We start from the raw sequence: 17,532 nt of genomic DNA, 5'->3' as shown, positions 1-17,532 counted from the left end.
CTGGGCCTGTGAGCCATGGCCGCTGAGCCTGCGCGTCCGGAGCCTGTGCTCCGCAACGGGAGAGGCCACAACAGTGAGAAGCCCTCATATCGCCAAAAAAAAAAAAAAAAAAAAAAAAAAAGAATAAAAATTAATGAACTAAAGCGACATACAATATGGGTGAATATGACAAACAAAATAGTAAGAGAAGCCCAGGGCTGAAGAAAATATACGGTATAATTCCATTTATGCGAAGCTCAACTAATGTATGGTGTCAGAGACCTGGGGAGGGGGTACTCTGGGGGAGATGCAGAGTAAAGGGCACGAGGACTTCTGAGGTACTGGTAATGCTATATTTACAGTAACCTGGTTGGTGATTCCTTGGGCGTGCTTACTGATCTCTCCTTATCCTCTAGGTACGACTTACACACCTATACCCAAGAACAAGGGAGCAGGTTTTCTATTTATAAAATTCTCAGGTCCATTAGGAACTGAAGAATTTCCTCTCCATCCCTGGCTACATCAGCAACACATTTATAAAATGAAATGTGTGAAACACTGAAGCAGCATGTCTTCAGATACTCTTCTCCTAAGAACTGGTCCCTCAAAGAGCCTCAAAGCTTCACGCTGCAGACCACTGTTCCAGGGTCCCTTTTTACATGTCAAGATACCTGCCACATTCAACTCTGGGAGTTCTAGAAGCTCCAAAATGGAGCATCCGTGCCTGAGCAGTATTTACTTTTGCATGCCACTTTCTATTAAATTTTTCACAAGTTTATTCTTATAGGCAAAACAAAATAATGCTGAAAAAGAACATTAGACATGTGATCTTGCCTGGTCTGCTATAGTGAATGCAATATTCAGACTAATGGCTGAATCTTGTCAAATCTGACTCAATAAAGTACAAAGAAATAAAAAAGACTGATTTATGAACAGGTAACAGATGATATCCATTACAATCCACTCCACATTTACTGTGAACTTACTGTCAGACACTCTGTTGGGAACTCTGGGGCAAACAAAGGTGAAGAAAATAAGATTCTTAGCCTCAAGGCACTCACAATCTACTGGGAAGACAGACATGAATATAACCAATCATACGCTTATATTATAGCCTGCTCTTACTGATATGAAAGTGATATTTCTACATTAAAATGTTAGGTGACCTAAGGGACTTTGAATGAAAATCTCTCAAGTGTCCTTTTATCTACTGGAATAGAAATATTTGTATTTAATGTTAAAAGAAACAAATGTCAGGAAATTCACATTCTTGCTTTTTCTGTTGGTAAAATGTCATAGTTTTCCCTAGGATGCTCACTTCTAGGAAATTATCCTAAGCAGAGTTTCCCACAGTATGCTTAGAAGAAACCAGATGACAATGGGAAAAGGGATCCCAAAGCACAATGGAAATTTTTAACTAGCACCCTGTGTCCATTCCTGCCTCCCCCTGAACTTGAGATGTGGGAAAGATAAAAAACGACATTCCCTTGGCTCCTCTGGAAATCAGGTTCCACCATTTAGATGCATTCGTGCAGAATTTGGAAAGTGGAAAAGCGGTGGAGGCTACCTTCCTCCTGCTGCTCCTGGGATCCTGCAACATCACAGGAAGGTGAGTTGCAGCAATAGGTTGGGGAATCCAGCTCCTGGTTTTCTAGAGGCAAAGTCGGGTCACAGAGGCTCCAGTCTAGCATCTGCTCATTTGGTTGGTGAGTGCCCAGAGGGGAAGACCGTGAGCACGGTGGTGACAAGTCGCCAGCAGCACTTCGACTTCTGGGTGACAGGGAGAGCAGTGGGCTCTCCCTGCTCATCAAGCCCTTCCAACATTCTGTAGGCACCACATTTCCTGTATTAAATTCCACTTTGCTTAACATACCTAGAGTTGATTCTATTTCCTACTCTAATGTAGAATCTTGGGCTTTTGTTGTTTTTAAATAAAATCCTGTTGTTTAATTAGCATTTATCAAGCATCCATCAGTAGTTGCTAGGGAGGAGTCCAGAAACATACAAAGCAGGAAAAAGAAAACAATTTGAAATTCAGAAATCTCCAAGGGAATAATAAAGAGTTGGCCAGAGACCTACAGTGCATTTTAAAGTAAGCACTCAGAATTTCCTGGACTGGATTAAATGGGATAGAACCTTGGGTGAGCAACATTATACTGGTTTCTTTGATTTCAAATGTTTAAGAACCTTTATATACTACTGTGTATTAGGTTGAGGAGGGGCAGAACCCTTGTCACAGACTGCTTGAGGAATCCTTTTATTTTCACCAGGGAATCTCATGGGACAGCTGTTTTCAGGAGCGTTGTGCAAAATGCACCAGAGAGAAATACCCTGCTTTTCTCACTCAGTGATATATTGGAGCAGATTATTGTGTTACAGTTTTTTTTTTTCCTTAAAATTGGAGTCTTGGGCTTCCCTGGTGGCGCAGTGGTTGAGAGTCCGCCTGCCGATGCAGGGGATACGGGTTGGTGCCCCGGTCCAGGAAGATCCCACATGCCGCGGAGCGGCTGGGCCCGTGAGCCATGGCCGCTGAGCCTGCATGTCCGGAGCCTGTGCTCCGCAACAGGAGAGGTCACAACAGTGAGAGGCCCGCGTACCACAAAAAAAAAAAAAAATTGGGGTCTTTTTAGCCTTTATTTTTCTACAAGTTGTATTTCTCTCCCTCTCCCCAGACCCCTCTGCCTTTTCTTATATTTAAGAGTATAATTTAATTTTTAAATTTACATACACTAAAATTCGTTGTTTTCATTTACAGTTCTATGAGTTTCGACAAATATATAGACTTAGGTAACAACCACGACCATCAGGATATGGAACAATGGCATCATCACCCCCAAAACTCTTTCGCTGGTCCTTTCCAGGCAAGCCTTGCCACCACCGTAACTCCAGGCAACCACTGATATTTTCTCCATCACCACAATTTTGCCTTTTCCTGACATAATATAAATTAATCATATAATATGTAGCCTTTTGATTCTGGCTTCTTTCACTTAGCATAATTCAAAAGAGAACATCATATATATATGAATATATATAAAATATATATATAATAAAGAAGGAAAGCCTGCCTTTTTCAGCAACACTGATGGACCTTACAGGCATTTATGCTAAGTGAAATAAGTCAGACAGAGAAAGACAAATACTATATGATCTCACTTATAAGTGAAATCTAAAAAAGCCAAACTCATAGAAATAGTAGAATGGTGGTTGCCTGAGGCTGGGAGGTGGGGATAATGGGGAGATGTTGATCAAAGGGTACAAACTTCTAGCTATAAGGTGAATAAGTTCTGGGGAATCTAATGAACAGCATCGTGTCTATAATTAACAAACTGTATTATACTGTATTATACAATTGAAAGTTGTAAGAGAGTAGATCTTAAATGTTATCACCACCAAAAAAAAAAAAAAGGTAATTATGTGAGGGGCTAGGGGTGTTAATTAACTTTTTTGTGGTTACCATTCTGCAATATATATGTATACCTAATTATCATATTATACACCTTAAACTTACATATGTTCTATATCAATAATATCTCAATAAACTTATAAGAAAAAACAAGACAGGATCATCCAACATATTACATGAAACAGTAGTTTGTTCCTCATTATTGTGGAGTATAATCCATCGTGTGGATGTACCAAGGTCTGTTAATCAGTTTACCGGTTGAAAGGCATCTGCACTGTTTCCAATTTTTAGACGTTATAAACAAAACTGCTATTATCAATAAATATTTAATTACATAATGTTCAACAGCTGAATATTGTTCCATATCCTGATATACAATTAATTCAATCTGGCAGTTCCTTATTGTTGCACATTTAGTTGTTTTCCATGTTTTACTGTTTGAAATAACACTCTAACCTTATTCAAATGTATGTATTTGTTCAATTGTTCTTCAGGAGAAATTCTCAAAGAATTCCTGGGTCAAACGGTAGGCATCATACATTTTACTGCTTTTGATACATATTACATGAAAAAGTCCCTTAGGAGAATATCCCATTATTCAATCCCTTATCAACATCGATTGCCGTCTTTTAATTTTTTACCCATCTCACAGGCAAAAATTTTAAAATGACATCTCATTTTTATTTGTACTTGTTTTATGACTTTTTTTATATCCCTGTAAATACAGGTGGAATTGGCTCCTTATATTTATTGGACATTTTTATTTTTTCTTTCGGGAACTGCCTGTTCCTGTCTGTTTGTATGCTGGGCTTTTGCTTTATTATATTAATCCTTTGCCTGTTGCTTAATATATATTTTTTTATATACAGAAGCTTTTAAAAAATGGATGTAATCAGCTCTTCTAATCTTTTCTTTTGTGAATTATCACATTTAATATCATGCCTAGAAAGGTCTTTCTCTATTTTATGTTTACATAAATATTCACTTATATTAATTTTTCCAAGTGTTTGTTTGGAGAAACAGCATGAAGAATATAGGAGGCTTCCTGGCTGAGGCAGACAAAAAGTCACTTCACCCCAGCACGTTGGGTTTGCTTCTGCCTTCATGGCTTTGAACTACTGATATTAAATATGCAGGATTCTTCTTTTCTAAGGGGTTCATCTGCCTTCTGAAGAAGGTGAATAGTTTATGAAACTGGATTGAATTTTCTTCCTATGATTGGATTTGGTTCAGAAATACAGTTTTATTCTCTGGTTTCAGTGGTTAGTTGAATCATGGCAAAGCATTTCATATCCCTTTCTCTTTGTTCCACTAGTAGGACAAAGTAGTAATGACTTAGAGAGCTGAAATGAAAATAAAGTGCCAGTGCATGCCAATATTTTCAGGAATGTCACAGCAACAGTGAGCATTTATGGCAGAAATTTGTGTATAAATTTCCCCAAGGGGCCAAAGAATTTTTTTTAAAAAATCATGTAAATAAATGGGAAGGTATGATTCATTTTACAAACATTGATTTCACAAACAAATTTTGAAGACAGTGCTTTTTCCATTAAGAGAGGCATACAATTACAAGATGGAAAGAAGCCAGATCCCCAACTGACCCACCAGTCTGGACCACTCTGGTTTCTGGTGTGAGAAATACATTTAATTTTCTTTAAAAAAAAAAAAAAAAAAAAAAGAGGCACACGATTATAAGCTTACAGAAAAACTTCACCCTTCAATGAGACTGTAACACACTATATGATCCAAAAAGCAATAACCTAGGAAAAGAAAGAAAAATGGAGACTGGCTTCTACACAAGGTTTAATCTGATCCCTTACTCTTATTTTAGTAGTAAATGGGACTCATGTAGAACACAAATACAACCCATGGTAGTGCTGCATCTCAAATCTGTACTCTGTATCTGAATGTGCTTGTTTTTCATGAGTAGTTGGGAAAAGTGAATGCATTCTCAATACAATCTAGACCTTAAGCATTTACCTGAGCTCCCTCTTCAGCAATCTGGGCTGTACAGGTACTTTGGTGTCATTCTCACTGAGGTAAACTACCTGCTTCCCCATCACCACCTCACCTGCCCAACTCAGCCTCAAGGGACCATCTCTGTAGCTGCAGGCCTAGTCCATTTGGCTAGGCTGCCCAGACATTGGCTCCCCTCCCCCATCAGACTAACTGTTGGTTGTCACACTCTGGCAGGCCTGACAACACATCCTACTGGAGCAGCTTCTGAGGCTCCAGGCCACAGAATGTTAGAGGCCAACAATTGCAGGAGGAAGGACATAAGTAGCTTCTGGTCTGAGGCAAACTGGCCCAGGACCAGACTGTGCCTGCTTCAGCCCTTTAGGGCTTGGCCCACTGCCCCTAGGGACCTGTGAACTCTGCGTGATTCTGGTGCTTTGACCAACTTCTATCTTTGTGTATCTTCTGTGGGCTGTACTCAAGGCTCAGTCCAGCTCCCCGTCCTAGATTTAGGGCATTTCCAGTAGTCGATGCACCTCACACTTACACAACAGGTGGAAAAAGTTACCCCAACTGTGGCTTTTTAGACGGCACTGAGAAAGGAGATAAAAAATTAATTTGCCTATGTTTGTTGTTAGGAATACAAACCATGAGCAGTTCTTGCTGGAAACTGTGCAAAGTCCTAATTTTGGTTCAATTAATATAGAAGCATAAAGTGCCTTCAGTCTCCCTTTGTATCGTCCTAACAAATGGCTGTCTGAACTCCTCGTGCGGTGGTTTGATTAATGGCAATTTATTTTGTCTTAAACACACACACACAACAACAACAACTTTAAAAACAAGAGGGCAAGAGTGTTCTACCATGAGTACTTATTACTTTTGAATCCAGAAATAATCCTCTATTTTAATGAAAGGGTAAAAATATTTCTCTCCAAGGTAAAGAGAAAAGAATGTGTATAATATTGTGGTGACTGATGCCTAGAAGCACAACCAAATTCCCTTTTTATCTCAGTAACTAACTCACCCAACAGGGTATAACAAAGTAGATCTTTGTAGGGTGTAATTTATATTACAATTCGCTTTCTCTCTATGTTAAGTAAGGCAGTTTGAAGTAAGTTTTTTTTTTTTTAAGTAGTTTCAAAGAACTTGAAAAAACACACCCAAAATGCTCTAGTCCAAAGCCAGAACATAGTTTTGTATGGTCTGCAGATAATTGAATATTTGAGAAACCTTTTCAACATTCTCCAACTCCAACCAAAACTAAAGCAATATTTAGGGGGAAAAAATGAGTAAGCAAATAAAACCTAATATCTATATAATTATTCACAGATCAAGCAATTTAGGGACAATAAAATAGAACAGCATCTCAGCTAACTCAAGTTTAAAATAATGGAACTATTCACTAACCTAACAACAACAACAACAATTCTGGCTAATTTTACTGATCATATATTAGGGATGATTGCGTTATCAGTTAAAAGACTTAAAATCAATTCCGTATAAGTTGAGTTATTTCAGGTTTCACAAACACAGTACGATCAGCCTTCTTGATTTTCTCTAGTCCTCCTTTCCCCACAAACATAACGCCCCATTTTTGAGTCTTTCAAACAGTAGGAAAATGCAATGATGTCAATGTACAAAGTATGTCACTGGTGCTTTGCCTGCCGTCTTCTGGCAACAGATGCATTTTATTTTGGAGAAGAGGCCCTCTCACACGCCAGTACTAACCCTAACCGTCACTGCCAATCAGCCCCTGTTCACATAGGCTGGCTTCTGGCCCAGCTCGTCCAATCACAATCCCCTGCAACCCCTTGGACAGTGTTTGGTACAGCAAGAGACCCATAATCCAGGCCAGGCCAATGAAAGTCTCCACTAGAATATTCTCAGGAGTGACGCAGAAAGAATTTAAGCCTTGGGTCTAGCATCAGAGAGAAGGCAGCCCAAGAGGATGGATCCACCATGTAGAGATATAGAAATGACCTAGGGGGCTTCCCTGGTGGCACAGTGGTTAAGAATCTGCCTGCCAATGCAAGGGACAAGGGTTCAAGCCCTGGCCTGGGAAGATCCCACTTGCCACAAGGCAACTAAGCCCATGTGCCACAACTACTGAGCCTGAGCTCTAGAGCCCGCAAGCCACAACTACTGAGGCCACGTGCCACAACTACTGAAGCCTGCATGCCTACAGCCCGTGCTCCGCAACAAGAGAAGCCATGACAATGAGAAGCCCACGCACCGCAACTAAGACCCAACACAGCCATAAAGAAAAGAAAAGAAAAGAAAGAACCTAGGGAAAGAGTGGCAGAGACTTGCAATAGAGATCTAGACCCAGAGTCCCACACTCCCAGTGGCCACCTGCACCTCTGCCCTTCCTACAGTGTGGTTATAAAAACCAGTGTATGGGCTTCCCTGGTGGCGCAGTGGTTGAGAGTCCGCCTGCCAATGCAGGGGACACGGGTTCGTGCCCTGGTCCGGGAGGATCCCACGTGCCGCAGAGCGGCTGGGCCCGTGAGCCATGGCCGCTGAGCCTGCGCGTCCGGAGCCTGTGCTCCACAACGGGAGAGGCCGCAACAGTGAGAGGCCCGCGTACCGCCAAAAAAAGAAAAAAAAAAAAAAAAAACAGTGTATTTCCTTTCCAGCTTCAACAAGTTTGTGCTGGTTTCTGTTATTTGCATTCAAGGCATCCTGACTCATGCACAAGGTAACCACTTGAGTTTGGGCATTCTCAATCATGGTGAAGTTACTTACTGGGTTGTTTTTCCAGTTCCTGTTCTTTGGGCACTGCCTTTGCAGCCCACAGGGGTGGTTTCTGGGGCCCTGTCTCTGCTCTGCAACCCTGCCTCCCTGTCAGGCTCCCATGCCCAAGGGTAACCCCCAGTCCAATCAAAGTTTCATCTCTGAGAGTGAAGGTCTGCATCTGAGAGAGAAGTTGTTAGGATCTGCGTTCTGTGCACCGTGGCACTCTGCAGGGAGAGGAAGACACGTACGAAGCTTAGTTGTTCGGCCCCATCTGTGTTGGATCCCACGGGCTACCACACCTTTCCAGGCCATTCTACCCTCTCCCCTGCCCCTTCAGCTGGCTGTAATTGGCTTACTTTTCAAACCAAGAGAACATGAAATTATACACCAAAAAATTATTTCTGTAAATCATTGGTTAGGATGCTTTTTACTATGGGAAACACAATTTCAATAAAAATCAGCTTGGGCAAAAAGGAACAGCCAGCCTAGAGGTAGTGTGGCCCCAGGTATGGTACAAGAATGTCATCAGGGCCCCTGTGTTTTATTTCCATGTTTTGCCATAAACAGTGCTGACTTCTCTCAAAGGTCGATTCCCCCAAAGGCCCCATCTGGGGCTACCTGTGTTGTTCCTCAGGAGATGGAGAAACGTTTCCATGCATGGAAGAGCATCATCAGATTTGGAAATAGTATCCTGGCAGTGGTGTAAGAAAAGCTTTAAGACATCTTTAAGAGTCAGAACTAATTTGACTTGATGACTCCCTGACTGATGGGTGTGGGAAGAGAAGACCTAGCACAGCGCCCAGGTTTCTCCCTTGGGCGTCCTGGTAGATAGAAGCAATGCCAGAGCTGGTTTGGCCGGATGGTGACACCACGTGCCGGTGCAATGTCTCCCCATGCTTCACTCAGACGTGCCCAGGAGTCAGCCAGAGCCTGTCCAGAAGGCTGATCTCACAGCAAACCACTCACCTTCGACAAGAGAGATTTCTTAACAGGCGAGATAAGCAAATGACTGCTTCTCTGTGAACTGTTCTTCCTCTTTATGCACGGAAAACCATTTATATGAAGCTGGCAGCCACCTGAATGACTCAGTGTGCTGTGAGCCTCCCAGCTGGGTGCAATTAGAGCCATTCACGCTGTGGACACAGTGGCTGCCTATACAGCACCTGTCCCCACTTTCCTTCCAGCTCTTCTTTTGTCCAGGCTTGTGCCCTGGCCCAGCTCTAAGGGACAGTCTAATAGATGGCTCTCAACCCTGGCTGCACACTGAAATCAACTGAGGAACTTTGAAAAAACACCAATGCTTAGGACTGTATCTTTTATTGTGGTAAAAACCCCACATAGCATAAAATTTACCATCTTAACCGTTTTAAAGTATACAGTTCAGTGGTATTAGGTACATTTACATTGTTGGACAACATCACCACTGTCCACCTCCAGAACTTTTTCATCTTCCCAAACTGAAACTCTGTACCCGTTAAATGATAACTCCTCATTCCCCCTCCCCTCAGGTTCTGGGAACCACCTTCTATTGTCTGTCTTTATGAATATAAGCAAAATCATAGAGTATTTGTCTTTGGTGATTGGTTTATTTCACTTAGCGTGATGTCTTCACGTTTCTTCCATGCTCTAGTGTGTGTCAGAATTTCCTTCCTTTTCAAGGTTGAGTAATATTCCACTGTGTGTATCTATCACATGTTATTTATCCATTCATCCATCAATGGACACTTGGGTTGCTTCTACATTTTGGCTACTGTGAATAATGCTGCTGCTATGATCCTAGATGTCCAAACATCCCCAAATATTTTCTTTAAAGTTTTCCATGGGATTTGAATGTGCAGCCAAGGTTGAGAACCACCAGTGTGTGGCAGTCCCTAGAGAATGTGAAGAGTCCAGAGGAGAGGCACACCACCTCAGTTGGCCTGATCCAGCTGTTCCATGCTAATTATAATACTTATCACAGCCAGCAATTAGTAGCTCATACATCTGTCTCCATCAATAGATTTGGACACCAGGGAGGGTGAGATAGGTTTTGTTTACCTCAGTATCTTCTAGATCTAGCTCCAAGCCTGTCACCCTGCAGAAGCTTATTAAGTTGCTGCTAAAAAAAGACAACCAATCCATAATTCAACTCCGTCTTTCTATTAAAAGGAACCATTCCCCTTTGCTACTAGAAATTATGTACCATTCTACCCTGGGCCATGTCTTTGGCTCTGGAGCCTGACTTAGACCTGGGCCTGAGTCAGGGTTTCAGATCTTTTTTTTTTTTTTTAATTTGTTTTTTTTTTAATAAAAAATTTTTTTTTTTAATTTGTTGTTTTTCTTTTAAATTGTTGTTTTTTTTTTAAATTTGTTAAAAAAGTTTTTAAAATTTGTTTTTGGTCATGCTGTGCAGCATGTGGGATCTTAGTTCCCCGAGCAGGGATCGAACCCACACCCCTGCTTTAGAAGCGTGGAGTCTTAACCACTAGACCATCAGGGAAGTCCAGCGTCTCAGGTCTTTATGAGACAAAATTATACGTGTGAAGGAGTCCTGCACAGCAATGGTGGAGCAGGATGGGGGTGGGAGGCATAGTTGCTACTGCCCCTTGTTCCAGTTTTTTTTTGGAACGGATGCTCCAAAATGAGTGGTGGGACCCATTCCTTGCATCTCAAAGAGAGGTCTAAACGATCTTCCCCACAAATCTGTGCTTCCCTACCCCCTAACCCACTTTTAAAACTAAAGACAGACACGTAGCTGGATTTTTATTGAGGTGGGTTTTCTGTGCCCTCTATTCATGTCTGCAGCTCCACATTCTCATGTTTACTTTGGTTTTAATTTTAACCTGAGTTCCTAAGATCGCTTTTTATTAAAACCAATGGAAATTAAAAAGTAGCCCCAGATAAAAGAAATACTCAAACACCCGAGAGGGTTCTGCTTCATTCCATATTTAAGTCTGTGGACGTATTTGGAGAGAACCCTTTATAATGAAGAGCAGCGGTGTAGCAAATTGAGAATGCTCTTTCCCCTTTCCCCTTAAGTCTTAGAAGCCATGAGACACACTGTGCAAGGGGACGGGAACAGCAGGGACGTGTCTTGGTAGGTAGATAATAAGGCTGACCCCTAACTGCTCCCGTCGTATTTTCAAAATCTGGGCCCCCTTGCACCGGGCAGCACTCCAGGATCAGGGTAGGGCAAAACCAGCAAGGTCACACAAATGCAGGACTTTACTGCAGGCTGCGACATTTTGTTCATCATGGAAAGTTTCTGCATTGATTTTGATTTTTTAAGTGTCACGTGAAAATCATTTCTTTTGATTCTGGAGTTGTTTGGCATCCCTTCAATTTCCTGCCTGACTTGCCTCACCCTGGGTCCAGCCCTGACTCCACTCACGTCCCCGCTTTCCTTGGAGTTATAATTTGTTTTTGTTTTGTTTTGCGGTACACGGGCCTCTCACTGTTGTGGCCTCTCCCGTTGTGGAGCACAGGCTCCGGACGTGCAGGCTCAGAGGCCATGGCTCACGGGCCCAGCCGCTCCGCGGCATGTGGGGTCTTCCCGGACCGGGGCACGAACCCGCGTCCCCTGCATCGGCAGGCGGACTCTCAACCACCGTGCCACCAGGGAAGCCCTAATTTGTTTTTTTCTTAAGAGGGAAAGCATGATGTTGCTCTCTGAATCTCATGCAGCCACAAACGTCTTTCTCCGGGTTTACTTCCTCCCTGTTTTCTTCTGTCCATTTCGACAAACTCTCTCCCTAAATCTGTTCACCTCACCTCTGCGGCTTCTGCCATTCCACACCTCCCCCCACCTTTCCCAGGATGACCAACATCAGGGTACCAGGAAGAGAAACAAGAGGGCCAGTGAAGGCCGGCCTTTCCCTCTGAGGTCTGTTTTTTTTTTTTTTTTTTCTTGTTTTGGCGGTACGCGGGCCTCTCACTGTTGTGGCCTCTCCCGTTGCGGAGCACAGGCTCCGGACGCGCAGGCTCAGCGGCCATGGCTCACGGGCCCAGCCGCTCCACGGCATGTGGGATCTTCCTGGACCGGGGCACAAACCCGTATCCCCTGCATCGGCAGGCGGACTCTCAACCACTGCACCACCAGGGAAGCTCCCTCTGAGGTCTTTTGCTAACATAATTTTTCAGCTTCACATGAAGAGTAACACAATAAGCAAGGACCTAGTCCTTTTTAAAAACTTTCTTGCAGCAATTATGATGATAAATAGTGCCCTTGGTAAACCATGGCCAGCATTATGCTCTGGAACTCCAAGGTAGCTGGCTGCAACACTAGGAAATAGAACTGAGTAATTTTAACTGTGCTAACTATGGAAGCCCTGAAAAAAATTCCTAATACGGTAAAAACATGGACAGCTCTTTAAATGCAAACCCAGTATGGAAGGAAGCAAGCTCATGATTTTGGGCTCTTTTGACCTGGTGGGACTCCTACCCTGCAAGGGCAGCTGAGACCCCCAAATTTCATACCCACATCTTCGAGGACCAAGTGGAGAACTTCATCCATCACTCACATCCCTCACCCTGGGTGTTTTTCTGCACCTCGTGTTGCATCATCAGTGAACCAGCATGTAAACAAACTACCTGAATCTTTGTTACCATTCTAGCCAATCTTCAAAGTCATGAGGGTCTAGCCCAGTTCAGCCTCCTTCAGATCATCTTAATGATTCATTACTATTATTATACATGTGCCATATGATAATAATTCCTTAATTCATTGGCCTGATGGGAAATATAATTACATATGCAAATAACTTAATAAACACATACTAGCCACACTCCTATTCAGATAATCACCCCAAGACCTGCCCACAAAGGCTTACCAGTACTGTGTGCATCCCAGTGTAAAGTCTGCTGAGACTCACCAACGTGGAAAACACCACAGCCATCATCAGTCCCAAAACAAAGGGATACTGCAGGGGGAGAAGAGAAAACAAGGACATTAGGTCAGGTTCAGACACATACAATTTGATGCTGTGGAAGGGAACAGGATTTCTGATCCCGTAACACCTAGTCGCAATCTCATATTCCTTAGGCCAGCAGTCTGATGATCGAAAATCACTTGAAAAACGGGAAAACTAAGGAAAGAGAAGGGGAAGGTGCCTAGGAATACAGTTCTGGAAGGAAGTCTCACAACATATTGACATGCAAATAAGACACAGCAGAAAACTTGACCTTAGCTATTGTGCTACAAGTTTTAATGGAGTAAATAATGTTTTACTTCTACCTATTTTTAGATGAAAACTTATGAAATATACAGTATTTCCAAGAGGCAAGGTAGATAGACAGTTCTGTAATTTGGAAGTCCAACTAGCTACTTCCCCATCATGTGCTGTGATGATAAAGCTTGGCGACAATCAGCTTCTTGAGGAAGCCTGGGAACAATGGCTGCATGTTAAGACTGGGCATATTTCTGTACAGATGTCAAGGCAAGAGTCCAGACTTCACTGAATCTTGACATTTGCTCGTGAGTAATGCAAACAGCTGGAGGAATCTGGCTAACGACGAGTCATATAAAGAACACACAAGGGCTTCCCTGGTGGCGCAGTGGTTGAGAATCCGCCTGCCGATGCAGGGGACGCGAGTTCGTGTCCCGGTCCGGGAGGATCCCACGTGCCGCAGAGCGGCTGGGCCCGTAAGCCATGGCCGCTGAGCCTGCGTGTCCGGAGCCTGTGCTCCGCAACAGGAGAGGCCACAATAGTGAGAGGCCCGCGTACCGCAAAAAAAAAAAAAAAAAGAACACACAAATATTCTGCTTATGAGCTAGACACAGAGCTATAATCCAGTTGCTTCAAGTACTAACGTCTGTGGTCTTAAGGATAAAGACGATAGAGAACTGTCTGTATTATGTGAAGTGATTTATGGTCACTATCTCATGTATCTTCACACAACCGTATGAAATAGGTTCTATTACTAGCCCAGTCCACAAATGAGGAAACCCTTAACCTTGATAATAAGTTGCATTAGTATTGAACTTTAGCACAAAGATGCTTGCCCATCCATCACCCCTCACAACAGGAGCCGGGGCTCAGAGATGTGCAATGACTTGCCCAAGGTCACACAGCCAGTAGTGACACAGTCCGAACCAGAAGCCACATCTTCTGAGTACAAGCCCAGCATGTTCTTTCCAATGCAACATCTGAGTATAATAATACAGGGTTGTGCATCTTTTCTTAAGATTTATCATTAACTGGGTCTCTGATTTTAATTGAAAAAGTGTTGAAAATTAATGAGTTAATGCATTCAGAATTTAGAGGTTGGTATTCTCCTGAACACATATTTATATAAATAAACCCATTTTTAGAGCTACTCATGAGTAAATAACCCCAAAAGCTGAATATATTTATTATTAAAAATTAAATAGGAAAGAAGTGCATAACAACTCAGGCCTTAAGAAAACTATTGTGGGACTTCCCTGGCGGTACAGTGATTAAGACTCCGCACTTCCACTGCAGGGGGCACAGGTTTGATCCCTGGTTGGGGAATTAAGATCCCACATGCCGAGTGGTGTGGCCAAAAAAATAAAAAGAAAAAGAAAGGAAAAGAAAACCGTTTCATCACATAAGCTGTAAAGACATATTTAAGAAGATTCAGGTGGCCTTAAAATAGCATATAAATGATTGTTGTTGCTTTCCTACAGTCAGAGCCACTTGTTGCTTTTTTCCTAAGAGAAGCATGTTCACAGGCTTCTCTGGATGCTGACAGCAGCCTGATGGGGGTCAGTGTTGGGCCCACTATGTCCTTCTGGGGCAGATGGCACGGGGTATGACATAGCTCAGAAGTCTGCATTCAATTAATTCCGATAGTACGGGGGAGCTCAGACATTGTTTGATCCTGGCATGATATTTAAGTTACAAAAAAAGATTATACCTAGTTGGGTATAATACTATACTTGTCCCTTTCCCATTTAGGAAACTGAGATCTGACCCCAGGTGACCAGGTAGAGGACCAGGTAGAGCCAGGACCTGACACTAATCTTACCCTCTTCCAGTCACATCAGGCTGACACCCCATTTCTTTTTTTTTTTTTTTTGTGGTACGCAGGCCTCTCATTGTTGTGGCCTCTCCCGTTGCGGAGCACAGGCTCCGGACGCGCAGGCTCAGCGGCCACGGCTCACGGGCCCAGCCGCTCTGCGGCATGTGGGATCTTCCCAGACTGGGGCAAGAACCCGCGTCCCCTGCATCGGCAGGTGGACTCTCAACCACTGCGCCACCAGGGAAGCCCTGACACCCCATTTCTGTACAACCTGGAACATGGAACATCCCTGGGTTTCTGGTGTAGAGGGACAGGAGAAGCAATACTGTCATTTACATACAAGACTGCTAGAGTTAATGAAATCTAAATTTTCCAACGGGTAAAAGGTAAAATTTCTGAAATTAAGCACAAAATTAGAGCAAGAGTTCTCAGAAAGGAAAAATAAATCTTCATTGCAGTAATAATATAACTTTTAAAAGGTCTTACTATAATTGGCATTTAAGCAGATATTAAGTGAAATTCTTCTCTTTTCAACATTTATTAATCTCCTGTCATTTAGACAGCTTTCTAGAAAGTATGGAATGATTATTTCTAACGGTTGAGCCCCCGAAAAAGGCAGAGACATCTTTGGGGGCTAACTTGGGAACAGACTATTTCACCCTGGGCCCTGGGACATGTAGCTGGAGGATTTGGTGAAATCATCTCAGCCCTGGAGGATCATTTACTAGGATCATAAACCCCTCGAGTCTCTTGCAAACAGAGGATGAGAGCACCTATTCAAGTGCCATCTGGTCGGGCAGCTCAGGGTGAAAATGCTTTCGGAAGCGGGATGCCACACACCCTGGTTATGTCTGTGGTGCTGTTGTCATTATTATTTTTTTAAATTAATTTATTTATTTTTGCTGTGTTGGGTCTTCGTTTCTGTGCGAGGGCTTTCTCTAGTTGTGGCAAGCAGGGGCCGCTCTTCATCGCGGTGCGCGGGCCTCTCATTATCGTGGCCTCTCTTGTTGCGGAGCACAAGCTCCAGATGCGCAGGCTCAGTAGTTGTGGCTCACGGGCCTAGTTGCTCCGTGGCATGTGGGATCCTCCCAGACCAGGACTCGAACCCGTGTCCCCTGCATTGGCAGGCGGACTCTCAACCACTGCGCTACCAGGGAAGCCCCTGTTGTCATTATTAATGGTGTCCCCTTTCACTCTCGGGCACAACCTGCTTTGGGTACTAAATCATATGGTCACTTCATTTATAAAGAAATTGTCACTGACTGCTCAATACATTTTTGTTCCCCATCTTTATTTCATAAACTTCAAAGTCCTTCAAAAAAAGAAAATCCTGAAGGGAAACTCTCTGCTGCCTCATCTTACGGATGGCGTTACACGGGAGGAAGGGGAGTGTGCGCCTTACCTGGTATCTGTCCGTGGTAGAGATGAGGAGGGTGAAGGAGATGGCCGTGGCTGCCATGGCGTGGGTGGACGGCATCCCATACTCAGCAATCACTCTCTTCTCCAGTTTCACAACAGGAGGGGAGAAGGGGCGGGGCCACTTCAAGACATCCTTGGCCACCTGGCCAATATACATCACCAACTGCCAAACCAAAGGATGGAGGTAAGTCTAACCAAATGAGCAAAATAAATAAACTCCTAGGTTCTATGAATTTATTTTGAGGTTTCCTGTTGGTTGGCTGAAATCACCTTTCTCTCTGACCCAGCGGCCTATGGGGAAGTCTTGTAGGGAGACATTTTAGTTGTTAAAAAGAGAAACAGGCCGGGACTTCCCTGGTGGTGCAGTGGTTAAGAATCCGCCTGCCAATGCAGGGGACACGGATTCGAGCCCTGGTCCGGGAAGATACCACATGCTGCGGAGCAACTAAGCCTGTGCTCCACAACTACTGAGCCTGCGCTCTAGAGCCCACGAGCCACAACTACTGAAGCCCGCGTGCCTGGAGCCCGTGCTCCGCAACAAGAGAAGCCACTATGAGAGGCCCGCGTACCGCAACAAAGGGAAGCCCCTGCTCTCTGCAACCAGGGAAGGTCCGGGCACAGCAACAAAGACCCAACACAGCAAATAAATAAATAAATACATAAATGAATAAATTTCAAAACAAAAAAGAAAAAAGAGAAACAGCCCTTCTGGATTCCAGAGGCTCACTGGGCAACTAAGATATGACACTAACACATGTCTTACTTATTTTGGTCATATATTTAACATTTGTATAGCTGGTATGTGTGCCAAGCACTGGTCTAAGAACATTACAAATATTAACTCACTTAATCCAATAATACCTGTAGAATGCAGACCCATTTTACAGAGGGGTAAACCGTTGTACATAGTTAGTAAGTGGCAAGACTTAACGGATTCAAATCCAGAGAGTTTGGCTTCAAAAAATATGTGCCTTAAACTACCACGGTAATACCTTCGGGATGGTCCTGGGCAAAGAATCTAATACTCAAATCAGACAGCACTTCTTTTCAAGTTTTAACCAAAGAAGTGACTTCTG

General features: G+C 43.3%; 1 protein-coding gene across 1 annotated transcript in view; it reads right to left on the bottom strand.

Annotated features, from left to right (window-relative positions):
* SGPP2 (sphingosine-1-phosphate phosphatase 2) overlaps window positions 1–17,532 on the bottom strand; it is a gene marked incomplete at both ends in the record, with an annotated part of 131,169 nt that overhangs the window by 27,607 nt on the left and 86,030 nt on the right. Inside the window, 2 exons of the mRNA XM_081242182.1 lie at window positions 12,886–12,975; window positions 16,440–16,619. Coding sequence (XP_081098308.1) covers window positions 12,886–12,975; window positions 16,440–16,619 — 270 coding nt within the window. The remainder of the gene's footprint in view (window positions 1–12,885; window positions 12,976–16,439; window positions 16,620–17,532) is intronic.

This window comes from Mesoplodon bidens (assembly GCF_964165515.1).
Source record: "Mesoplodon bidens genome assembly, chromosome: 8".
Taxonomy (NCBI): Eukaryota; Metazoa; Chordata; class Mammalia; order Artiodactyla; family Ziphiidae; genus Mesoplodon; species Mesoplodon bidens.
Note: the sequence above shows the minus strand (reverse complement) of the source record. Positions and strands in the feature narration are given on the sequence as shown.